Source organism: Echinops telfairi, unplaced genomic scaffold (genome assembly GCF_000313985.2).
Source record: "Echinops telfairi isolate 266 unplaced genomic scaffold, ASM31398v2 ScPeMD7_7469;HRSCAF=8507_0, whole genome shotgun sequence".
NCBI classification, from domain to species: Eukaryota; Metazoa; Chordata; class Mammalia; order Afrosoricida; family Tenrecidae; genus Echinops; species Echinops telfairi.
In genome coordinates, this window is record NW_022111372.1 from 28467707 (window position 1) to 28493847 (window position 26141).

The 26141-nt window shown below is 49.9% G+C and overlaps 1 protein-coding gene across 2 annotated transcripts; it reads left to right on the plus strand.

Annotated features, from left to right (window-relative positions):
* The first annotated feature begins 392 nt into the window (after positions 1-392).
* On the plus strand, positions 393-23414 carry CHAF1B (chromatin assembly factor 1 subunit B). Of its 2 annotated transcripts, XM_045284753.1 has the most exons (15): positions 393-431; positions 819-915; positions 1011-1201; positions 2003-2135; positions 3406-3523; positions 3966-4069; positions 9202-9298; positions 10574-10658; positions 11538-11631; positions 18151-18220; positions 18298-18389; positions 18642-18783; positions 19340-19771; positions 21236-21330; positions 22467-23414. In XM_045284753.1, exons 2-15 carry the CDS (start codon positions 864-866, stop codon positions 22556-22558), a joined length of 1797 nt encoding a protein of 598 aa, XP_045140688.1. In that variant the 5' UTR covers positions 393-431; positions 819-863; the 3' UTR covers positions 22559-23414. The 2 variants fall into 2 exon arrangements, with proteins under 2 accessions (XP_045140688.1, XP_045140689.1); XM_045284754.1 differs by lacking the exon at positions 819-915 and having other exon boundaries at positions 414-431; positions 980-1201.
* Positions 23415-26141: the final 2727 nt, after the last annotated feature.

Below are 26141 nucleotides of genomic sequence, written 5' to 3' on the forward strand. Positions count from 1 at the left end.
TCCACGAATCCTGAGGGAATCTTTCTCTCCAATGATAACAGCACATTTCTTGAGGGCGCATCTATCTACTAGCTTCGCTTTCTCTGATGCCAGCGTAGCGTCTAGCACCTAAGACATGCTCAATAAATGTTTGTTGAGAGAATAAATCAGCAAGGAAACAAATCATCCATGCATCTGCGCAGTAAGTCTGGCAGCGAATCAATGAACCCGCGGGGTCAGGGAGCAGAAGCGGACAGCTTTCGGCGGGCGTTGGGGCCCAGCGGGAACGAGGCGGGGCTCGGCCAAGAGAGGCTTGTCCTGCGCAGGGTCGCGACGGGGGCGGGACGATAGTTGGCTCCGCCCACGTGGAGGCGGAGCCTGCGGCGCGCGGGAATTAACGCGCGCGAGGCGGTATGGGTTGGCGGAACCTTTGACTGTCCCAGCTCCTGAAGGTAAGTTTTTAGGGCTCAGGTTCTGCGGTCCCCTTGGCCTTTCGGGCCGGGATGGACTAGGCCCAAGGAAACAGGCGCTTCCAGTGGGGCGGGCAGCCCGCGGGGACTGGCGATGGAGCGGGCGGCGCGCTTTCGGGCGCCGGGTCTCCTCCCAGGCGGGACCCAGAGCGGCCTCCACCCTGCTGGACCTGGTTTAGGCCTCTCAGGCCGAGCGACTTGACCCCGGAAAGGAGGTCTCCTTCCTCCTTCCCCGAGACACTGGCCCTTTCCCCGTGCGGTCCCACCTCATTCCCAGGGCACAACTCCCACAATGGCGGGGTGGGGATGGCTTAGCCCGGCCTGGGCCCCTGCCTGGATGTTTTCATTTTGCTTTTCCGGTTGGAGCAGGAGACCCATTAGCTTTTAGAAGCCGTGGCTCAGCGAGCCTGGTAAATGTTCCATCTCGATGCTAACGTGAACGTCCTTTCGCCAGATAACATGCCTTGTAAGTGATTAGCCCGTTTTTGCATTCATAATAAGCCCTCAAAAAATGTTTGCTCTTGCAATAGGGTTATTCAATCCCTTGCCAACGTCTTCCAGCTTTACCGTGTCTTTGGGGGAAAAACGCTGCTGGAGAACCTTTTGCCCCTCCGAGACCCAGAAGGATGAAAGTCATCACTTGTGAAATAGCCTGGCACAACAAGGAGCCGGTGTACAGCCTGGACTTCCAGCATGGGACAGCTGGGCAGATCCACAGACTGGCCTCTGGAGGGGTGGACACTACCGTGAGGGTAAATGGGAGAGAAGTAGAAGAATCCTAGCTGCTCTCTCTTGCTGCAGCCTTCTTCCTTCCGCTTTGTAAACTAACCTTGTCAGACTCAAACCACTGGTCATACAGTCCAGAATGATAAAAAACTCAGGGCCTGGAGTGAGCCAGGAAAGCCAGAGAGCCACTTTCTTTGAATAGATTTAGGGTGGCATTGGGTGGAACATACCAAGAGCACTGGTGGCGTAGTGGGTTACATACATGTTGTGCTGCTAACCGAAAGCTCAGTACTTCAAATCCACCAGCCATCAGTTCACCAGGGGCAGTTCTACCCTGTCCCGGAGTCAGCATTGACTCACTGGTAGTGAGTTTGGGTGGAACGTGTGGGTAGCATATAATGGCTACCTGCAAGGCTGGAGGTTTAAGTTCATACAGCGGTGCCTCAGAAGAAAGGCCTGGTGATCTACTTTGGGAAAACCTGCCACTGAAAACCCTCTGAAGCACAGTTCTACTCTGACACGCCCAGGGTCACCGTGAGGCAGATGCAACTAGATGGTAACTGGCCGTAGATTGATGCTGTGGGCTGCCTCAGTTGAGAATCCCGAGCCAGGTTCCTGTCAGAGAATTTGTTAGAGGTAAAATGGAGGAGGGCAGGCCTTGGGACTATAGTTTATGTTGAATTTAACATTGAAAGTGGAAAACTAGGCTTTCCCTTTTGAAAATAGACTGCTCTTAGCATGAACTGTTTTAATAATGGTGTTCAGGGTGCACCGTCTAGTGGCTTCTTAGTATATATGTCTCATAATGCATGTTTTGGTATCAATAGATATGGAAAGTAGAAAAAGGACCAGATGGAAAAGCCATTGTAGAATTTTTGTCCAATCTTGCTCGCCATACCAAAGCCGTCAACGTTGTGCGTTTTGCTCCAAATGGGGAAATTTTAGCCTCAGGAGGAGATGGTGAGTATTGTTCTTACAAATTCTCTGGAAGCCAAGTCCTCTGTGTTTTGTGACATGTGAGCTCTCTGTGCCTTGTTATTATAGAAGCCATGGGACCCTCTTCATCGAACATATAGGTCCTGGGTGGGGAACCTTTTTTGCTGCCAAAGACCATTTGGATATTCATATAAGCCGTGGGCTGCACAAGATGATCACCTGAGACATTGGGCTTCTATATTTGGTCCAACTGTGAAGTAACTCACAACTAACGTGGTGGCTGGAGGAGCCCTGGTGGTGTAATGGTTACACTTGGGCTGAGATTCTCATGGCCGGCAGTTCAAAATCACCAGCAGCAAATCGGGAGAAAGAATGCTTCTCTTTGGTCAGGCATGTGATGTTAGCTGGTATTGATGATTTCTTAGGCTTTATATGGCCTTTGGGCTGGACATTGCCCATCCCTGAAGATGAGTAAAGTAATGTTCTGGGGAGGAGGTCAGAGGGGTGAGATGGCGCCTTACCCACATGCTTTCACTAGGCTAGTTTGGAAACAGGAACGGTGTTTGCTGTTCAGACACAGATGCAAAGGCCCCTGTGCCGGCCTTGTTTGGTCATTAGGTCTGCAGTGATCAGGGTCCATCCCCAGTATCTGTGTAATTAATTAGTTGGCATAGGGACTGCCTACCAAGTTGTGTGTGTTTGGTGGTCGTAGATTAGCTCACGCTTTGTTGCTTTTGCTGACATGCGATAAACTCTACTGTAGAAGTCAGCCTTCCAACCATGCACAGCCAGGAGCGATTGGCCTTCCCTCTCATCCGTGGTTCTTGGCTTCTGGGGTCTGTTTGTGTGTTTCTCTCATCCCACTGTTTGTGTGGATACCTTCAGACTCATTCATGTGGCAGGCACCTTGCAGTGGTGATGGGTTGGGCTGGGGACCCACTGTTTAAGGTGACTTTTTATGACTTTGATTTGGTGTGAGTGCAGTCTGAATAGTGGGGACCTTGGGTGATCCAGACAGTTAGCGACAGCTTGGTGGTTTGAGCCCACACAGAAATACTTCAGAAGGCGCGCCAGGTGACCTACTTCCAAGAGGTTACAGCCTTGAAAACCCTGTGGACAGTTCTGCTTTGCACTCATGGGGTGGCTGTGAGTCTGAATGGAAGCAGCAGCAGCCAACCACAGTTGCCAAGGCAAACCGCTTGTTCCTGATGGTTGCCTAGCCCGATGTCTGTGAAACGGCACGTTGGAGTGCTGTCGGTGCCGCCTGGCTGATCCCTGACTGCTCCTTCTCCAGACGCTGTCATCCTGCTGTGGAAGGTGAATGACAACAAGGAGCCCGAGCAGATTGCTTTCCAGGATGATGATGAGGCACAGCTGAACAAGGAGAACTGGACCGTTGTCAAAACTCTGAGGTGACAGGCTGGGAGACCATGGGACTGATGGGGTATTGCTAAGAGCTGGCTGCATTTTGATGGTCAGAGTACACATAAGACATTGACTTAAGCAAAACATTTGCCAGCCGAAAGTTAGAAGGGGGAAAAAAATCATGATTAAAATGGCTCTTCCTAGCTTCAGATGTGAAAATGTCCTTAGTAAAACAGAATCTGTTTCAGAGTAGCCAATTGAGTACTGGTGGGAATTTCTAAAACCCCATTGCAAGGCATGGCCCTAGCATTCGCATTTAACTTTTTTGACCTTGAGGTACCTGCTTATACTCGAGTATAACCCGACCCGAATATCAGCCGAGGCACCTAATCTTACCACAAAAACTGCATTAAACATGTGCTGGAGAACTTGGCTTATACCCGAGTGTATACAGTAATTATGTTCTCCCGGCTTTAATTTGGATTCCAGGGGTCACTTGGAAGACGTCTATGATATCTGCTGGGCAGCCGATGGGAACGCAATGGTTTCCGCCTCTGTGGACAACACAGCTATCATGTGGGACGTCAGTAAAGGTAATGCATTTCTGTGGTAGGGGCGTTGGGGGGAGGGGGATTAGTTGTAAGTGTCTAAAAGTAACCTGTCCTATCTTTGAAGGCAAGAAGATAAACACCTTCACATGAAATAAAATAGATGGTTGGTTGAGGGTGGGAGGGACCGGTCCCATGTGCCGCGGGCCCCACTCACTTCTCAAGGCCGAGTCAGACTGTTGGAAGCTCCGCCGTAGTGTGAGCTGGTGATGCTGAGCAAGGTCGAGGAGGGCACCGCTCGTTGCAGACGTCGCCCTGGCGAAGCTTACTCAGGGAGATCAACAAGCCATTCCGGTGATGGATATTGGGTGTCAGACCAGGGCTCCGTTTTAGATGAGAGGAAATCAAGGCAAAGGACTTACCCCTCCCCTGTTCCCTGGTTTGTTTTTCTTTTAAGATCATTGTTTTAAACATTTACTTTCTGCTTGAGCCTTTGGTAGCAGCACCACTTCTTTCCCTTTCCCCCACCCTCCCACCCTTGTGAACCCATGATAAATTATAAATTATTATTATTTTCTTATCTTACACTGACCGCTGTCTCCCTTCACCCTTGTTGCTGTTGTTCGCCCTTGTTTCTGTGTATGGGTGTTAAGCGTCCATCATTGCTATTAGTTCCACCTTCCTTCCCTGTTCCCTGTGTTTTAAAGAACTCCCCCTTACCTTTTGCACAGTCGCTATGTATCAAAGGGGTCAGATGTTGCTGTGATGCTGAACAGGTTTCTGCTGAACTTCTAGACTAAGATGGACTAGGAAGGATGGCCCGGGGGTGTCTCCTTCTAAAAACCGGCCCCAAACAAACAAACAAACGTGTAGATGCTAACCCAATTACCTTAAATGTAATAACATCAGCATTTCACCTAAAAACCAGCCAGTGAAACCCACAGTCCTCTGGTTCACAGCCGTCCCTGGCGCAGAGCTGGGCAGCATTTGTCTCATTAGCATGTTTGAACCCATTGTTGTAGCCCCTGTGTCCATCCATCCTATTGCGGGGCTTCCTCTTTTTCTCCGACCCTCTATTCACCCACGCGTGGTATCCTTTTCCGTGGACAGCACCTGAGACAAAGCCTCGCCATCCTTGCTTCTCAGGCACGGCTCCTGGCTGTACTCCCTCCAAGACAGATTTGTGTTTGTTCTTCTGCCAGTCTGACTTTCTGTATGCTTCACTAACACCGTCCGAGGCATCGGTTTTCTGCAATCTTCCTCAGGCGTGGCCCTGCTTTCAGAAGTGAATGAGGTGATTGAAAATACCGTGGTGGCTTGGGTCACAAACACCTGAGCCCTCAAAGTGACCTCCTTGCTTTTTAACACGCTGAAAGGTCTTGTGCAGCAGGTTTGCCTGATGCACTATGTCTTTTGATTTCCTGACTACGGCTTCCATGAGCATTGATTATGAGTATAAGCGAGATGAAATCTTTGATCGCTTCCGTCGTTTCTCCCAAAGGTAATATGTGGTTAATGCCATTTTCACCTGCAGTCTTTACTAAAACGTGACATTTCTCCCAAATGTTTTCTTCCTCTTCTGTCCTGAAATGTGAGGGCTAATTGTCCCCCCACCCGCCAAGGGCCCTGGGAAGGAATCATGAAGCAGAGCTGGCATGCTCCTCCACCACAGACTGCGCCAGTCCATCTTCCAACCGTTGTGTGAGCGTCTCGTTCTTCCCAGTTCCTTGCCAGCCAGCCACGCCACCCTCTGCTGTTCTGAATCTCTGCCACCCTCTTCCTCATCAGCCCCCAACAGTCGAGATCCAGTGCCACTGTCTGTCTTGACCCCAACTCTAGCCATCATCCTGGAGAATGTCTGAGTATAGGTGGACCCTGCAAGGAGTCCTGGTGATGTAGTGATTACTCATTGGGCTGCTAACTTCTCAAGGTCAGCAGTTTGAAACCACCAGCCGCTTTGTGGAAGAAAGACGGGCTTTCTGCTCCCATAAAGAGTTAACTGTCTGGGCACCTCGTAGGGGCAGTTCTGCCCTGCCCTGTCGGGTCACTGAGTCAGTGTCGACTCGATGGCAGTGAGTGTATATGAGTATTAGGGTGGACCCTGCGGTGAGCAACCTCCTTCAGCCGCTGGTCCTGGCCTTGAACATTGCCAGCATGCACTGCTGCAGGCTGGATGCAGGCCACAAAGGAAATGGCTTCATTCCAGTGATGGTGCCAGGCGATCCGTAGGCAGATAAACTGTCAGGTCGTGATGGAGGGTGACAGAGTGGTCCGAGGCAGTTGTAGGTGGCCCGTGGACAAACATTGGGGAGCTGGCTGTGTGAGTGAGTCAGGGGTGAGCATCCCAGCCTGTGGGAACAGCATGGGCATCGGCTCTGTGGTGAGGGGAGCTCACTGCCATGCCCTAGGAACAGGTCAGGGCTGGGGGAAGGAGAGGCAGCAAAGGTCCAAGCACAGAGCCTCATCGACTAGGGACCGGCTTTCAGAGGCTAAGCAAGACAGGATGCTGAGCAGTGAGCACGAGGTTCTTGTTGCTGGGTGAAAAGATCTCTGACTGTCACGTGCAGAACTGCCCACAGGGGACACAAGAGAAGGCAGGGAAGGAGGGAAAGTCATTCAGGAGAATGAATGGGCTGGGTGGTAGTTGACGATGGCCGGTGTGAGGAACGTGGGATGTCTAGAAAAAGCTGACAGGATGGGTTGCTTTGTGGCCTAAGCTGGGCGAATCCTGCTCCCATTTTCTGAGGCTAGGGACACAAGAAGAGGAGGGGCTTGGGTGGGAGTATGGGAATGAAGACCAGATCTTGCCCCTCAGTGACTTTCACTGCTGTAGCACTGTCCCCTGGAACCAAATGTCCTGTTCGCTCGCCTCACCTTGTCCTCCTGTTCTCAGCACCTCAGGCTCCCTGCTCTGCACCTCCTCGAGCCCTGAGCCCCGGTTCCGGGCCTCTCAGCCCCTTCTGGCCTCTGTTACTTTCTCTGCCCAGCTTGCTCCCTGTATTACCAACACAGTCCACCCTTTGGGCCCCTGCACTTCTGTCTTACCCATCAGGACAAACCCCAGCCCTGCATCACTGTTACGCTGTACCTTTTTACTAGACCACTGAAAGTCATTCTCACCAACCTCTGTGGGGCTGGGGTGAGGGTGGGGGAGTCTTGGTGTCTCCCCTGACCTTTACTCCCTTCCCTTGTCAGGCTCAAGTGCCCTTCCCATTCTCCCCACTCAAAACTCAAACTCACTGTCTTTAAGTCGATTCCAACTCAGAGCGGCCCCACAGGGCAGGGTAGATCTGCCCCTGTAGGTTTCTGAGGCTGTAACTTTATAGGAGTAGAAAGCCTCATCTTTCTCCCCTGGAGCAGCTGGCTGTTTCAAACTGCTGACCTAGTGCTTAACAGGCCAGTGTGTATCCATTACACCACCAGGGCTCCGATTGTCCCCCCTGGCGATTTCAAGCCCCCACAGGTCTAAGCCTTCTTTAACCTCCAGCCAGCTTAGTGTCTCCTCTGGGTTCCCAAGCTTCCGGAAGGAGGAGAGAGTAAGGGCCGTGGAATCGAGGCTGAGATCTTCCATAGGCAGACCGTAGGACACATTAATGAGGAGCAGGGGGGTGGGCGGGGAACTGGGAAGCACCAGCTGGCAGAGCACTGAGTGAATGGCAGGTAAGACGGGGAATAAGGGAGGCAGTGTGGACCATTCAGTAGCGGAGAGGGACTGTTTTGTTTGCTTTGAAAGAAAGGCTAAGACTTGATTGCTGTGTGTACTGGTTCGACCTTCTGAACACTTTCCCTTTCCCATTCCCATCCATGCTGCTCTGGTTCCCGTCCTCTGAGATCTCTCCTCTCCTGGTCTACCATATCCCATCCCGACTAACCAGCTGCCCCTGAGTCCATTCGGTTCCCATGAGTGTCGGAGGAGCATGCGCTCCTCAGGGTGTTCAGTGGCTGCTTTCTGAGCAGTATAGAGCCGGGTCTTTTGTCGAGGCATCTCTGAGTGGACTCACCCTCTTTAGTCAGCAGCTGAGTTGGCACCTCTGAACCACTGATAACCCTTTTTAAAGTCTTTTCTAAACCTCAGTGTCTTCCTGTAAAATGCAGATCACTGTCCAGCTTGGATTCCTTGACTATCCAGAGCCCCTTTTTTGCACCAGAGGAGCCCTGGTGGGGGAGTGCTTATGCGTTGGGCTACGAATTGCAAGGCCAGCGCTTTGAAACCACCATCCGTTCTAGTGGCCCCTCCCGACACAGACGGGGCTTTCTCCTCATAAAGAGTTGCAGTCTCAGAAACCCACAGGGCAGTTCTACCCCGTCCTGTAAGGTCGCCAGGAGTCGGCGTCGACTCCATGGCAGTGAGTTTGGATCGATTTGGGTTTCGCACACGGTCTGTAGAATGTATCTCTTTTCTGGTCACCCATGGCCTTCCACCTCACTCACTCCCAGTTCCGGTTGTATATCATCGGTTCCGAAACCCTGGGTTTGTTTAGAATACTTTTTTTCCCTTCCTTTGCTCCTCCCTCGTCTGCCGAACTCGTTGAGCGGCACTCAGGGCCGAGCTCCTCTTGAACACTACCCCTATTTTGTTGGGTATCCCTTTTCTTCCCTCATCGTCCAGGACGTTCCCAGTTGTATTGGAGGGGCCTGCGGATGGTCTCTCCCCTGAATGCAGCAGTGAACTCCTGGACGTCATCTCTGCCCGTGGAGTCCGACCCAGGGGCTCTCGCAGCCACTGCCTGCTGAACGAGGGCGTGGTATAAAAGACCAGCACTAGTGCTGTTGAATCTGTTCTGGCTCATAGTGACCCCAAATGAAGAGTAGGACCACTCCAGGTGGTTTCTGGGGCTGTTTTAAGTCTTTGTGAAGTAGACTGCCGTAATACACACACACACACCCCACTACCACCACTATCCCCACTCCCACACACACACCCTCCCCAACACACACACTCACACACCCACACCCACACCACTACCACCACCACCACCACCACCACACACACCCTCCCCAAGCAGTTGGTGGGCTCACCCCTTCCAGGTCACAGCCAAGTGCTTTAACAACTGTGCCACTAGGGTTCCTTGTGGCCTGGTGTGGAGGGAATGATATGTAAACCATAATGCATACCATTTGTGTTGGAGCTGGTTTGGGTAATGCTGTTGTGTACTTTTAAAAAAATCTTCCTGTAGGACAGAAGATATCAATTTTTAATGAACATAAAAGTTATGTACAAGGAGTAACCTGGGATCCTTTGGGCCAATACATCGCTACCTTGAGTTGTGACAGGTATGTGGGTTTGCCAAATGGCCCCCATCAGTGTTTACTTGAAATTTTCGGCAGAGGGATTCTTATCATGACTAAACTGGTATATAAATCACTGTTTAGCTACAGTCCCTTACCTCCGTTAGTCTTAACTCACCCACGTCTGTTCTCTCTGAGGCTTGATTGACTGGGGGAAGGAAGGCAGGAAGCTCTTCCTAACATCAAATTGGCTCTTAATTACATTTGGCCTTCACAGGAGACTTTAAAAAAAAACAAAAGTGACTGCTTAATGGTGGGAGTGGACCATGTATTTCACTTGCTGATTACAGTGTACTGATACACTGATTTGAATGACAATAATTGAAATTAATATAAATTGTAAAAGTATGTTATGTCTGAGAAGAGGTCTTGGTTTGTATTTATTGGTATGGCTGTATTTCATTGCATTCTTGGAGCAAAGAGTTAAAAAAAAAATCGGGGCCACAGGCCCACAGATAGTTGAAATGCTCTTTATGAAGATCTATCAAACTACATTTCATAAAAGCAGATAAGCTCAAGATGGCAACCAAAGCAGTGTCGAAGAGTTGATGTTTATTTCTTTTACAGACAGTCCTATTGCATGTATATTTGAGGTGCTGTTCATTTTCGGAAACATGTATTTTATTCAGGCAGTCAGGAATGAAGTAATCTGATTACCTGGCGGGAAGAACGTGGGTTCTCAACAGACGCATGGACTCTCGGGCGTCTTCCTCACCTTCCCCAGTCTCTGAAAACAGGGCAGCTCAACACACAATCCGTTTCTTCATAGCCATACAAATGACCCCCCAGCCAGCCCTCCACAGTTGAGAAGCAGGACCAGGCCTGCACCACATTTCACTTGAGAAGCTCAAGCATTGAATGAAAACAGTCAAATTATGGTCTTCCCTTAAGATTGCATCATAGTTACTTAAGGGTGAGAGCCCTTGGCAAACGGCCTTACAGACTGGAGATCTTTTAAGCTGAGGGTGGGAGACCGCCTTTCTGCCAAGGGTATTCATATTATCTTTCACGGACCACTCAAAATTATCAACTTAAAGATGAACCTGCTCTCTTTGGTCAGACATTTCATTAACTCGCCCCTGATGCGCTGGCTGGAACTGCTGCTCTTTAGTGAGGCGCGTGCTGTCAGCTGGTCCACATGATGTCCCGGATGCTCCCCACCCCGGCTTGAAGCGGTGTTTGGTTTAGGTCATAGATGGTTTCTGCATGGAAAGAACCCATGTCCTACAGGAGGTCAACCAGACTCTCTTCTTCCTTCAGGGTGCTGCGGGTGTACACCACACAGAAGAAACGCGTGGCCTTTAATGTTTCCAAGATGCTGTCCGGAATAGGGGCTGAAGGAGAGGTATGCAGTGCTTTGGCTTTGCCTTTGAGCAGCGCTTTAGTTGGGCCTTAGGAAGTCCCGAGCCCCAAGTCTCCTTGCAGTTAGATAGTTGGCCTCCAGCACGGGACCCCTGAGTTACAGCACAAATCCATGTCAGACGAAGAAGGCTCTGTCAGCATGGTAGGCTGGTCTAAAGAGAGAAAGGAATTCTGGAGGCTAGATTGAACTAATGGTATAAAATAGTGGTTTTCAACCTTGGCTGCTTTGCGAAGTCACGTGGGAAGCATTAACAAAATATATCGCTAGATTCGATATAGATCTAATTCATATGGCTGGAGGTAGTTAGTATTTTAGTGTTTTTTTTAAGATCCCTTAATGATTGGTGTAGTGGTTACTTGTTGGGCTGTGACCGACCAGGTCAGCCGTCTGAAACTACCAACTGCTCTGTAAGAGAAGGACAGGACTTTGCCCTGCAAAGAGTTTCAGTCTCAGAAACTCACAGGGCAGTTCGACCCTGTCCTGCAGGATCGCTAAGAGTCCATGTCGACTCAGTGGCAGTGGGTTTGGGTTTCTGCTGGTGTTTTTCATTTTCACTTGATTCTAGGGCGCAGTGAGGTTCGAGAACTGCTGATCTAGGAGTCATATCCCAGCGTTAGGCAACAGGAAGGTAGAAACAAACACATCCACAGAGAAGCATTCCTAGGCACACACAGCTTTATTTAACTCAGTGGGCCCTGCCTTCTCATGAATCATTCCTCTCGCAGTGCTTCCTATGAGTACTTGATTTGTGATATATTTTAGTTTCTCTTGATAATAAATGGCAAAGAAAAATTACAGGCGTTGGCCAGCCTCATGTGAATGTAAAGCTGTAGGATGATACCTCAACGTTGTGTGCCACAGGCGAGAAGTTACCGCATGTTTCACGATGACAGCATGAAGTCTTTCTTCCGGAGGCTCAGCTTCACGCCGGACGGGTCCTTGCTTCTCACACCAGGTTTGTTTAATAAGCGATTTTCTTCTCTATTGAAACAAAATTCCTAACACACAATTAACCACCTTCACGTTCAGTCCTAATTTGTGTGTTCAGAATTGGTGCAGCTATCACCGCTATTTCATTTTTAAACTTTTCTGTTGATATTTGAGTGCAAAGTTCGTTTTCAAGACTTTTTTGTGTTTGAAGAGCAAACTGGTTTTCTGTTAAACGGCTCTCTCGTACTTGTTGATTCATGACAGTGACCCCTGTCCCCATGCTGTCCTAGTCCCTCCTCCCTGCTGAGCTTTATCCCCAAGCACATGCTGCCCTTGGTCAGGAGAGCACCAAGGAGGCCTGTCTATTATTTGGCTGAGAGTTGAGCCACGGGGTGGGGGATGGTTGGGGTGGTGGTGAGTGGATTAAAGGGTTAGCCTGACTGAGGGCTGTGATCTCTGGGGTAGTCTGCCTCTGTTTGACCTGTAAGCCTGATCTTTGTTCATATTTTGCATTTTGTTTTTCATCCTTTCCCCTACTCTCTTCAGGACCTCCTATTTGTTATTCCTTTCATAGCAGTTGCCAGTGGTAGCTGGGCACCATCTAGATCTTATAGTCTCAGGGTTGTGGGGGCTTGCATTTGTGTAACCCATTAGTCCGTAGGACCAAGTATTTCCATGGATCTCTGGTTAATAAGCAGAACATGGCATGTATGAAATACCAATCTCGGAAAATTGGAAGCTGTCAAAAATGAAAGTGGAATGCATCAAGATTGATATCCTAGATATTCGTGGGCCTAAATGAACTGGTTGGGGCTGTTTTAGTCAATTATATATGGTTTACAATGCTTGGAATTACAAACCAAGAGGAATGCTGTCATAGTCATTGTTTAAAAGAACATTCTAAGATCTATTGTGGAGCGAAATTTCTTAACCTGGCTCTTCTATCCATATCTCTGTAACTTCCACCAAATGATTAGTCGCCACTCCCCTGGCTATCGGGATGAGCTGCCTTGGCAGGAAGAAAGAGAAATCCCAGGACCATCAGAAGTGGAGCACACTTGAGATCTCTTGTCTGAAGAGGCAGAGACTGAGACCAGAAGCACCAGAGGCACCAGAGGCTGTGGAATGGAGACCAGGAGACAGAGCAGAAGAGCCAGGTCCAGTTAATACAACTTTTACTCAAATGCACCCACCACCACGAAAGATGTAATGAAGAAATTAAAGGCTTCTACCAACTTCATAAGTCTGACATTGATCAAACATGCAATCTAGATGTATTAATAATTGTTGGTGATTGGAATTTGAAAGATGGAAACTAAAGAGGAAGGATCGATAGTTGGAAAATAAGGTCCTTATGAGAAATGAAGCTGGATACTGCATGATAGAATTTTATGAGACAAAATTCTCAAACAATATCATTGATATCACATGCAAGTAAAATTTTGTGAAGATCATCCAGCAGCGGTTGCAGCAGTACCTTGACTGGAAGCTGCCAGAGGTTCAGACTGCATTCAGTAGAGGATGTGGAACAAGGGATATCACTGCTGATGTCAGCTGGCTCCTGCCCGAAGGCAGAGAATATCAGAAATATGTTTACTTGTTGTTGTATTGTTGTATTGATTATACCAAGGTATTCGACGGTGTGACTCTTAAACTATGAATCACGATGAGAAGAATTAGAATTTCAGGACACTTCATTGTGCTCATGCAGAACTCGTACATGGACCAAGAGGCCGTTGTTCAAACTGTACAAGGGAATACTTCATGGTTTAAAATACAGAAAAGTATACATCTGGGTTGTATCCTTTTACCAGACATATGCAGTCTGTATGCTGAGCAAATAATCCGAGAAGCTGGATTATATGAAGGAAAACATGGCATCAGATTGGAGGAAGGCTTGTTAGCAACCTGCGATATGCAGATGACAGCCCTGCTTGCTGAAAGTGAGGAGGACTTGAAGCACTTGCTGATGAAATTCAAAGATTGCAGCCTTCAATTGGGATTACAACTCAACGTAAAGGAAAAATACACCCTCAGAACTGGGCTACTACACAGCATCCTGTTAAATGGAGAAAAGACTGAAGTGGCAAAGGGTTTCATTTTATTTGGATGTACAGTCGACGTGCATGGAGACTGGTCCAATCAAAGGAGGTATTGCATTGGGCAAATCTGCATAAGACCTCTTTAACGTGCTGACGAGCAAGGGTGCCACATTGAGGTCCGTGCCAGTCCTCTGGCTCCACAAAAGGGCAGAGAGTGTAGCTCCACATCACCTCACAGCCCCTAGTTAAACAGGGCAGTCAGACGTTCTTCCATCCTTCATTTGTCTTTGCCCTCTCCTCACACCATCCCTCCCTTGTAGGGTACCCTATTTCTCTGCTGGGTTAGACAATGTGTTACAATGTGTGGTACCCACACAGAACTGGTGCTTTTGTAGTTTATTAGGGAAGCTAACAGGTTTCAAAACGTTCAGGATACAGTTCTTTTGCCTGGAAAGTACCTTTTCTGGAAAGCATCTTTTCAGCCACGCTGACAGACATGTCTCTGGTCTCAGCCACATGGTCCCACGGCCTCTGCCTTGTTCCCATGGACCAGGAAGCGCACCACGTGGCCTCACAGTCTTGCTGCTCTGTCTCAGAGCCTGAATGTGGCTCTTCTGCTCTGTCTCGTGATCTCCGTGCTTCAGCCTCTGCCGCTTGAGACAGCGATCTTGCAGACACTTCATGGGCTTATCTTTCTCAGTGGTATTAAGATGCTCACTCTTTGGGCTTCTGAGATGAGTCACTTAAATGTCCAGTGGAACGGCCATCCCTTCTGTTAGTGTTTTCAAATACTCTGTTTGCATGGTCCCACCCAGTCCTTTGGTGGGAATTACAAAGAGAGCCACATTAAGGGATTTCATTGTATACCCATGCACCTGACCCTAGCTGTGGTATTTTCAGTTGCCTCGTATGCATGTGAAAGTTGGACCAGTGAATAAAGAATATTGACGGTGAACTGGTGCGTTTGAATTCTGGCATTGGAGAATATTGGAAGTACTGTGGACGGTAAAAGAACGCACAAACTTGTCTTAAAGGAAGTACATTCAGAATGGTCTGTAGAAGTAAGGATGCCCTACTTTGGACGTGTTCTCAGGAGAGATTGGTCCCTGGAAAAGGGCGCCATACTTGGTAAAGCAGAGGGCCATCGAAAAGAAGGAAGACCGCCAATGGGATGGATTGCCGACATGGCTACATCAATGGGCTCAAACACGAGTCACAGGGAGGTTGAGACAGGACGGGGCAGTGATTCCTTCTGTGACCGATGGGGCAGCTGTGAGTCAGAGCCGACTCAGCGGCACGTAGCAGCAGCAGCAGCTCAGTGTAACACAATCTTTAGGGTTTACGTAAATGCGCAAAAATTAGTAAATGAAATTACAAAGATTAGAAAAGAGGTAAAACTTTCTGCGTGCGGTAGAGTTGTATCTAGAAAACTTAAGATATTAAAAAAATACTATCAGGGAAAAGAATGGTCATGTGATTTGATATTATAAAATATATGATTCTCTTATCTTTTTTTCTGTACTAGCAATACGTGTTTAAAAATAGAAAAAGGAAAACTACTCGTAGCAGTCAGAACCCATAAAATACACGGTGGTAAATGTAATAAGAATGGTCCGGGACCTTTATGAAGAAGACTAGGAAACGACAGGAAAATTGTAAAACAAGTTCTGAACAAGTGGAAAGCTTTATCACGTTGTTAAGATTGATGTAATGAACTGATGTGCTTTTTTTTTTTTGAACTGATGTACTTTCTAGTCTTGTTACGCTAGAGATTTCTATGTTTGTCTGTTTGTTTGACAAGAAGCACGAGAGAGAGGAAGAAAGAGAAACCAAGGAGAAACAATAACCATAAGAATGCCATTCACCCAAGTTCAACAATAGAATAAAATCCCAGCTCTACCTAAAAGATCAACCGCTGAAAAAAAGAATAGCCAGACAAATAGGAAAAATAATATTAAAGAAGCGCTTTCCTCACCACCGTGAGAAAGACGGGCTTCCTCCTCCCATCAAGAGCTCCAGGCTCTAGAAGAGAACAAGGGCAACATATGTCCAAACATGCCGCATTCAGTTGATGTATGGGTGGTCATGAGAGTTGTACGAGCCACCAATAAAATGATTTTAAATAAATAATAAATAAATAAATGCTGACTTAAAAAAAAAGTTTCTGGCTCAGAAACTCATAGGGGTCGTTCCGCCCTGCCCTGAGGGCCGCACCGAGCTGGCAGCAACTCGATGGCAGTGAGTTTGGCTTTTGGTGTCCTCTCATCTCATGTCACACGCTGCTGCTATCAGACTACGCCTGTATTGCTATCGTAAGCGAAGAGAACAGTGGGTTGATCAGAACAGAGAATCCAGAAAAGATCCTAGGACATAAGGGAATTTAATAACCTTGTGGTACTTCAGTGGGAGGAATCAATTATTCAGTGAATGTGCTGGTGTGGCCAGAAGTCTGGAAGAAAATTAAATTGGACCCCTAAGATAAGTATCTACAAATAGGACTCCTACTACATAAAATAGAAAACTAAAACTCTTGCAGGAAAATCTAGAAGAACTGTATAGGAATGAGGAAGACCTAAGTCCTGTTTCACTATTATTCAAATGTATGGTATTTAACTGTCAAAAGGTAACACAAGCTAATTCAGTGAAATGATAAAGTGTGCAATAATATTTGTGGTACAGGAAGTAGCCAGAACAGATATACAATGCGTTCTTCAGAGCTGACAAGCAGCACCAGAGAGCGAGAGGAAGAGAGAGCACGGAGGGAAGACATGAGTGGAGGAGTGCAGTTCATAGAGGAGTAAACGTTTGCTCAACACCTACGGGAAAATGTTCTAGAACTCACTAAGAGTTGGGCAAAGACAAATGAAAAGTGCTATAATTAGATACCGTTTCAGACTGGGGAAGAAACATAAAAAAGCCTATTGCTGATGGGTATAAGAATGAACTTGTTGCTGGGGGAAATGTCAGTTTTTAGGGCTTTTTGGAAAACAAGCCTCAAGAAACAGACTCACTGTCATCAAACCGAATCTGAGTCCTACTAACGGCGCAGGACAGGAGAACTGCCCCTGTTGGTTTCCAAGACTACCTCTATGGGAGTAGAAAGTCTCATCTTTCTCCCGAGGAGCGACTGGTGGTTTTGAGCTGCTGACCTGGCGGTTTGCAGCCCAACCTGTAACCCACTATCCCACCGGGGTCTGGTAGCAGCTAAATACCTACACCTTTCCATCCATCTGTCCCATGTCTGACACTGATTTCCTTGAACAAAAGCAGCGTGTGTAAGAGGATAGGTTCAAAGATAGAGCAGTGTTCTTCATGGTAAAATCTTAAAGAGAATGTTGACAGATTAGGGTATGTTCATACCAGTGAATATTACTAAACTGCTCTGGAAGAGTGCTGGTGCCATGTAAGTTGAGAGTCATGGAGAATATTTGAGAACAAAATGAGAAAAAGTATAAACACCATATTTTGAAAAGCAGTTGGATGAGAAAAGGCAAACGCCTACCATATAGGTATAGACATGTGACTGGTGTAACGCGTTACAACGACTGTGCTGTCCTGGAGGAAATTTAGAAATGAAAGCAGGGGCTGCTGACATGGATCCCTGGAAGCTGGAAGAATGAGATGAGAAGGTAGCCATGCAGAAAAGTCACTGTTTAAATAAATAAAAAAGCTTCTTTTTTAATACTTTTGCTACTCCCCTGAATATACAAGTATATGGAACGGTCATATGTAAAATAGCTTATGTGTGTAGCTGTATAAAGAAATAATAACTTCAAATTCAAGGTCAGCAGTTTGAAACCACCAACCGCTCCTCGGGAGAAGGACGAGGCTTTCTACTCCCGGGAAGAGTTAGCAGTCTCGGAAACCTCCCAGGGGCAGTTGTACCCTGACCTATAGGGTCGTTATGCATCGGAATCAACTCGATGGCAATGAGAATTTGAGGTCCGAGTATTGAAGAGCTCCCCTAAGCAGGCTGTTCCCAGAACAAAGGCAGATATTCTTCAAGGGCTGGCGACTTCAGCCGGGGACTAGATCTCCTGACTGCTTCCTGGCTCCTTCAGGCAGATGGCAAAAGACCCCAGTCTCACACTATGGAAGGCAACTGAGATGGGCAACTGGGGAGCAGAGGACTAGAGGCCCGGATGGGGTCTGGGAAGCTGGACCTAGGCAAGGGGTTGAGTATTAGACATAGGGAATTGACTGGGTCCTAAAACTAAGGTCTTTTGTAGCCAGAGTTCTGGCTGTAGGTGCTTCCCATCCAGGGCTCGAGGGCACCGGAGGGAAGGAGGGAGGGCTGCTGAGTTCTCAGAAGGAGGTCACAGGTAGGTAGGGCTGGAGTAAGGGCGAGGCCAAACAGTGACAGAGAGTGTACATTTGCCCGTAGTCATAGAAACATGGGTCAGAGAGTCCATCTTTAGGGGGAAAGTGGTTTACGAACCAAAGTGGACTGTGCTGGAGTTTGTGTGTTGAGGACCAGTAATACACCTGTTTCTTTCCCCCAGCTGGATGTGTGGAAGCTGGTGAAAACGTAACCAACACCACTTACGTTTTCTCCCGGAGAAACCTGAAAAGGTATGTCGAAGACCCCCCACCTTTTTGTTGCTGCCAAAACGCAGCGCCTCCTTGTGAATCTCTGGTTTTTCTTGTAGGCCTATCGCTCATCTTCCGTGTCCTGGAAAAGCAACGTTTGCTGTTCGCTGCTGCCCAGTCTACTTTGAATTGAAGCCGGTAGTGGAAGCAGGTATCATTAGAGCCAGCCTGGCTGTGTAATGTTTTCTCTCTGGGGCAAGTCACCGGAGAGGAAGGGGAGGGAGAGGGGGAGGTGAATATCGAGGTTTGGTTCAGTTTAGTTGCTCTGGAAAGATGGCACAAAAACGGATGGAATCAAAGTATGTGTCTGTTTTTCCTGCCTTTTCTGGAATATGCTTTGCATATTTGGGGGTTTTTTTTTGGGGGGGGGCTGTTCCCTTCCTCTGCCCCTGTCTCACTGCAGGCCCGGAGCTGATGAACCTGCCGTACCGCATGGTGTTTGCGGTGGCTTCCGAGGACTCCGTGCTCTTCTATGACAGCCAGCAGTCTTTCCCCTTTGGCTACGTGTCTAACATACACTATCACACCCTGAGCGATGTTTCTTGGTGAGTGGCTGCTGACACCGCCCTTCCTTCTGTCCCTGGAAGCTTTTGGACTAAGATACACTAGGAAGAGAGGGATCACCTTCCGAAAATCAGTGCATGAAACCCCCCAGGGTTCAGTCTGACCCCGGCTCGTGGCTGGGGTTGCCATCCTGCTGGGGTCGGAAGTGCCCGGCAGCAGCTAGCCAGTGACTGGCGAGTGAACAGGCTGCCCCGAAACAGGTCTTCAGGTGAGAGTGCCTGTTGACAGCACCAATGGCTATTTTTGCTCACCTCCCCCCACCCCTTTTTTTTTAAAGGAATCAGCATTGTGGGGAAGTCATTCCTAGTTTCCCATCATGTTTGCTTCCTGTCTTCACAGCAGCTGGTTTGATGCGCTTCAGATTTCCCTATGGGAGTCACCCGGCTTCAGTAAACTGAGGGGTGACTCCGAGGGTTGGGGACTGGTAGACTTGCAGAGCTGGTCTCAGGAGGAAGCCCACGCTGGTCTGTCAGGGCCGACTGCTGGGGCTAGACCTGGGCAGGGATTCTGACTTCTCTCTCCTGTTGTGGGAACAAGGTCTAGCGATGGGGCCTTCCTGGCCATCTCCTCCACGGACGGCTACTGCTCCTTTGTGACATTTGGGAAGGACGAGCTGGGAGTCCCTTTGAAAGAGAAACCCGTTTTGGACCTGCGAAGCCCCGACACAGCAAAGAAAGCAAAGGGTCAGACACAACAAGGGTCTTCCCCTGGACCCAGATCGGTGGAAGGCACTCCCACCAGTAGAACCCAGGACCCCAGCAGCCCCAGCACCACCCCACCTCAGGCCAAGCTGCCCCCAGCCCCGGCAGCAGTCAAGGACCCGCTCTCAACCACGCCCAGCCTCAAGGGCGCTCTGCCAGGGTCTGCAGAGGAGAAGACCCCACAGGCCAGCGGCCCTGGCGGGAAAGCCCCCCAGCCCCGCAGGGTCACTCTGAACACGCTGCAGGCCTGGAGCAAGACAGCACCCCGGTAAGAGCTGCTGACACCCCGAGAAATTGTCCTTGTGGCTGTTACAGGTGAGATTCCAGCCAGCTGTCCTCAGATCTGAGGGTGTCTCCTGGTTGTGGGCTCCCCCGTTCCCACCGGTAGGCTAACATGCAGACTCCCTACTCCTCCCCGCCCCAGAGCACTCTGTGCAGGTCTGGAGGAATGCCTTCTCTCGGCCAGCCTCCGTGCCAGGCTCACTTTCCCTCCAGGACAGAATGTGTGTCCTCTGGCTCCCACTGCTTTGCCTCTCTGTTCAGACCCTGTTCCTGTCCCAACTCTCAACTCGCCCTGCAGCCCGAGAACTGGGCTCTCACTGCTGCCCCCGTGTGGTCAAGAAGCAGTCAGACTTCATGTTTCTTAGTTTGCCTGAGTCTGTGCTTCCTCACCACCCTGCCCGCTACCTCCTCACCCTCCAATCTGGGAGCTTCGAATGGGAGCTTCGCTGGGGCTGGGCTTGGGGGCAGGCGGTGAACTTGTTGAGGGACGATGCGTGATGAGTTTGTGTGTTTGAGATAAGCTTGTTTGTCACTAAAGCCTCCAAGTCCATTTCGATTACAGTTTCCCTCTTCTTTTTTAAGCCCCTCAGACCACACTTTAGGTTTGAGGGGTAAGGAGTCTGGGGCTCTCCAGTTTTTGCCCAGAGCTCTTGATTCTTGAGACTGGGTGTGGAGCCACTGGTGCATTTTAAAGAGCAGCTCTGTGCTCTGTAGAGGAAAGGCCTTTTAAATATCTTGGACGTGGAACCCCCCACCTCCGCCCCCGCTTTCTCTTCTAAAGCCCTTGCTGTCAAGCATTCGCAGCTGCTACCATGTCTTCCTCCCCTTAATAGTGGATGGAGAGAGTCTGGGTTTTCCAGAAGCTCCGGGACTGTCTTGGGTCCTCCAAACGAGGAGGCGTGTCTGACAGCCGCGAGCGTGGACGACAGCACACAGGGCCTGAGAACTTTGGAAGTTACTGTGATGCACGCAGTAGTGCGACTCAGTCTCTAAACATCATCCTGAGGGTGGAGGTGGTCATACGCTCCTGCTCACAGCGACCCTGTGCACACACACTGTCCGGCCCTGCACCGCCCTCACAGGCATTGCCCTCTGTGAGTCCATTGCTGCTGCCACGGTGTCAGTCCATCTCTCCCAGGGTCTCCTGTTTCCTCCCAACCCTCTGCTTCACCACGCGGGATGGCCGTTCTCCAAGGACTGGTCTCTCCTGACAACATGTCCAAAGTATGTGACACCAAGGCTTGCCATGCTGGTTTCTGAAGGAGACTTCTGGCCGCACTTCGCCCGAGACACATCGGCAGGCCATCCAGCGCAGTATCCCACACCGTGCCTGATGATCAGCTGACTTTTCAAAGCGCCTTCCCTCAAGTGTCATAAATTTGGCATCTTGCATAAATCATTCACACCCTACTGAATGATGCATCCCTTTTCTCTTTTTTTCTTACTCAAGGAGAATAAACTTGACGCCTTTAAAAACAGACACCGTGCTGAATGCTGTGCCGTCCGGTGTAACCTCCACTCCCTCCACAGAGGAAGCTCAGTCAGGTAAGTGACCGTTTTACTGGTGAAAACAACGCTGGCTCTTTTTGGAAATGAATACCGCCTGGTGTCCAGTGAGTTCTGAGAGGCCGGGATTAGATTCGAGCCATCGTTTGAACGCGGGCTGCCTGTTTATGACTCGGCAGGAAGCCTTCCTCCCTGAAAAAGCAGTCACCAAGAAGAGAGACGGAGAGGGTGGGGCTGGGAAGCTAGCCTAGGATGTGTTGGCATTCTGGCCGGGTCCCCGTGCTTTGTTGTAGGCACTGTGCACTGCCCTGGGCACTGCAGGACCTCCCCCTGGACCATCTCTTCCCCGGTCACGATGACCAGATAATCCCCGCCCCACGCCACCCACGCTCATTTTGAACCAGTGGTCCACAGCCTTCCTCCTCCAGCCACACAGGGTCTGGCTAATAATTGGTTCCTTATCTTGACACTCAATTGATTTTTAATTTTTTTTAAAGATCATTTTATTGGGGACTCGTACAGCTCTTATAACGATCCATACATCAATTGCATCAAGCACATTTGTACATATGTTGCCATCATCATTTCCAAAACATTTTCTTCTATTTGAGCCTTTGGTATCAGCTTCTCTTTTTACCCCCTTCTATCCCCCCTCCCCCCCATGACCCCTTGATAAATTATACATTATTATTATTTTCATATCTTACACTGACCACTGTCTCCCTTCCCCCATGGTTTCTGTTGCTCATTCTCCCGGGAGGGTGGGGGGGCAGTGGTTAAGCATTGATCATTGTGATCGGCTCCCCCTTTCTCCCCTTCTCCCCCTACCTTCCTCCACTCCCATTTCTGTTCCTGAGGGGTTTATCTGACCTGGATTCTGTGTGTTCTGAGCTCTTATCTGCACCAGTCCACATGCTCGGGTCTAGCCCGCAGGGAAAGGCAGGACTGCGTTCATGATAGTGGGGGTGAGGAAGCCTCAAGGAACCAGAAGAATATTGTACGTTACATCGGTGCTATGCTGTGCCCTGGTTGACTCATCCCTTCCTCGTGACGCTTCTGTGAGGGGATGTCCCATTGTCTACAGATGGGTTTGGGGACTCAGTTGATTTTGTAAACATCAGCCTTATTTAAAGAAGCCTCTATGTATTAGCCGACTTTGTTTCTTCATGCTGCAGAGCCGCCTACAGAACCTCAGTGCTCTGAGCCCAAAGAGAAACATCCCCGGCTCAGTGACAACAGTGCCAGCACCCCGAGTTCGGACCCTTGAGGAGCACTGACTTGCACACCGGGGACACCCATGTGCACAGAGGAAGGCGGGGCTGGGGGTGCCCAGGACCAGGGCCGTCAGCCAAGCTGGGAACAGTCCTGTGCGGATTGTGTCCTGTAACAGGAAACACACATATCCAGATTTTCCTCCAGAAACATGTTTGTCGTATCCAGTGTATGTTATTTTTATTGTGGTAAAAGGTATGTCTAATGAAATATGTTGCTTTTCCAGTAGTCTCGCCATGGACAGCTTTGTGACATTGATTGAGCTCATCTTAGCAGCCACCCCCACTGTTGCTGTAACCCGCAGAAGCAGCTCCCCTAAGTGCCTCCTAGGCAGTGAGCCTCCTTTCCCCCCACCCTGCCCAGGTGACCACCAATAAGGCTTGGCCCCCAGATGTTGGCCTGCTTCACGTCAGCGATGTCACACAATAGGTATCTGCCCGCCTGTTGACTGACTCAGTGCCCTCAGCCTAGCGTTCCAGGTCCCTCCGTGTCTGCGCGGCGCGGCAGGGTTTCCTGTCTCTCCCTGACCAAGGGACAGTCCAAAGTTGGTGGAAGAACAGAAGTGGAACATGACGGAACTTTTCTTTCTCCCCGCTAGTCCTTTGAGGGGGCTGATGACATCATAAACGAAGGGGGCTCCTGCCTTCTGGCTGTGGTTCATCAGCTGCAGTGAACCCTGGTGCTTGGCGTACACTTGAGCTCAGGCGTGTGAGCCTTTTAGTGTTGTAGACCAAGAAGCAGCAAACTTGAGATGGAAGTGCCAACCCTGCCCCTCACAGCAATGTGAAAACGATTCGAGAGTCAGCAATATATTTTTACGAATAAAGGTTTAAAGTAACATTCTAATGAAACTGTTAGTTTTATTTTCCGTCTGACTTCAGAGCTACATGTACGTACCGGAAGAACCACGCATGGCTCTCGAGCTGCAGTTTGCCGACCCCTGGGCTAGACCATCCCCCTGAGGAGCTGCTTCCACAGCATTTTAGTGCAGTCTCGGGGGATGTCGCCGGAATGACACCTCCACTCCCCTGGGAATCCAGGTGCTTTGAGGAGGCTCCTAAAACCAGAGTCCGAGAGAGAAGAGCAGAATTTGAGGTCTGTTCCGTTGAGTGTCAGAATGTTGTTTTCAGATTTAGCTTTGACTTCGTTGGTAACTTTTTGGGGGGGTTACATCTATTTTCTGAATCTAAAGGTAACAGTGCTCAAGTGGATGCCGACTCACGTCCCCATGAGTAGACAGGGGCTGCCAGGACAAACTTCACAGGAGTAGAGAGACTCATCTTTCTCTTGAGGAGCTGCTGCTGGTTTCAGCTGCTGGCTTTGCTGTAGCAGCGCAGCGAGAACCCCACCACGCCGCCAGGGCTCCTTAGTGAACTACCAAAGCTCACCGCCATTGTAACGGCTCAGATCAACTCCTCGTGGCCCTGTGGGACAGGGCAGAACTGCGCTCTGGGTTTCCCAGACTGACTTTACGGGAGTACAGAGCTCGGTCCTTCTCCCAAGTGGCAGCTGGTGGTTTTGAACTGCTGATGAGTAACCAACTGCAATTGAGTTAGGAGTCACCCAGCAGTAGCCCTCAATATTTTGACCCCCTTCCCCAGACAGATTAGATTATACTTTGCATACAATGCAGCCTCCTAGTAGGTTGACTTTTAAAATCTGGTTTTCCTAAGCCAAAAAAAGACCTAAAATTAATTTCCATAGCAACCGATCCCTGCCTTTGCTTCCCTGTGTCCCTCGGAGGGCACGGTTTCTCCTCCTGTAGAGTGAACACGAGAGCTGTGTTTAAGATGTTCGGAGTGACGTCACGGTAAGATTACCGAGTGGCGTCCGTGGCCCAGGGGGGCCACCACAAGCCACATCACGGAGCGTCTGGGGGTGTGGCTCTCTGGAAGCTGGGTGTGACCACCGCATCTCATGACGCCTGCTTGCCCCCATGGAGCATCCTGCCTCCTAAGAGGGAGAGAGCCAGCAAGCAGCCTGCAGGTCTGAAACTGGCCTCATGGAGGTGCTGAGCGGAAGAATGCGCTCCGAAGGCAGCCGCAGCAGAGGAGAAGCACCTCACTTGTTGCTTAATCCTCAGCCCCGTAAACCAGGAGCTGAGCAGGCACCCCTGGAGACGGGAAGGTGGGAATCTCGGGGTGCACACACACACACACACACTCAGTCACTTGGAGTGTTGCAGGCATTAGAGAGGAGAATGGGTAGAAAGGCCGAGTCTCTGTTTTGCACAGTGGTCACCCAGCTTGGCTGCTAGCTGAAAGCGCAGAGCGCTGCGTTCGCCCGAGGTACCTTGGACGAAAGGCCTGGCAGTTTGCATATGAAGACCACACTCGGACCCCCAGGCTACTGCTGAGTGGAAGGTCACTCAGTAGCAAGTGGGAAGTGGGGTCCCGGCGCAAAGAGTGACCTCCTGGAGAGCGGGTCAGCTGCCCCTCCCCACCACCACAATGGGGGGCACCGCTGGGTCTTCAAAACCCATCTCTTGAGCAGCAGTCCCGGGAGGGCGGCATTTGCAAGAACGACTCATCATTTGGCATCCTTGGACATAACACGATGGTCAACAAAGGGCTAGATGAGGTTACTTGAGGTCACCATCTGAAACCGTGTGGGCCTATTGTGGTTGTTGACTGGGGGAGCCCTGGAGGGAGCAGAAGAAGCCCACCTTAGAAGGTGTGGTGGCTCTGTGGCTGCCGGCCCTCCCTACTTTGGTGTGAGGCCAGGTACTGGCGGTGTGTCTTCGCTGGCATCTCCTGGCAGACAACATTACCTGCTATCACAGCGGTAAGCAGGAGTGGGGCGGGGCTTGTGGAGGGAGAGCTTGACTTGTGAACCCTGGGGCGGGGCAGTGATGAGAGGGGCAGGCCTTAGAGACAGGTCAGGGGACCGCTCACGGTCAGTCCTCATCTCATTTTCAGTGTGTTCAAAGCACATTCGGTCTGGAAGTGGTGTCACCGGTGTGGCAGAGTGGTCGGTGGCCATGTGAACGGCATGAGTCAGAGCCTGGCTCTCAAGGGCTTCATGTGGAGAGAGAAAGAGGGCATCAGGGTCAGGCTGGGGACTCCCAACACCCTTCCTCAGCTTTCGTCTCCATCCCTGCTACCTTTCACATGTGTGTGTATGTGTGCAGCGAGATAGACACGTCTTAGACTAGTGATTGATCTCCATTGCTTCATCCGAAAACTCAGGTGTCGCAATAAGTCTCTTGGGCTGTGCAGAAAGAGGGGCAGGAGAGCAGGAAGGAAACATCGAACGAGGTTGCAGGCAGGTAAACCAGATGGTCGTTTCCTTCCCTTGCGGGGCTGGGTAACCTGTGCAGGAGTCTCAGGGGCCGCTGTCTTCACCAGATCTGCCCCCAGTGGTGCTTCCTGCCCTTGAAGGCTGAAGCACGGCCCAGACAGGGCCTGCCTTCCCAGCCCGCTGCCCCTCCAGGCCCTGGGGGCCGCTGTACCACAGTGCCTTAGGCACTGGCTGGACTGAGGGTGGAGCCTTTGCCCAATGGGTGGGGGGGGGAGGGTGCTTCAGGGGTGAGGAAGCCAGAGGAGAGGATTATGAGAGGAATACATGGATGTTCATTC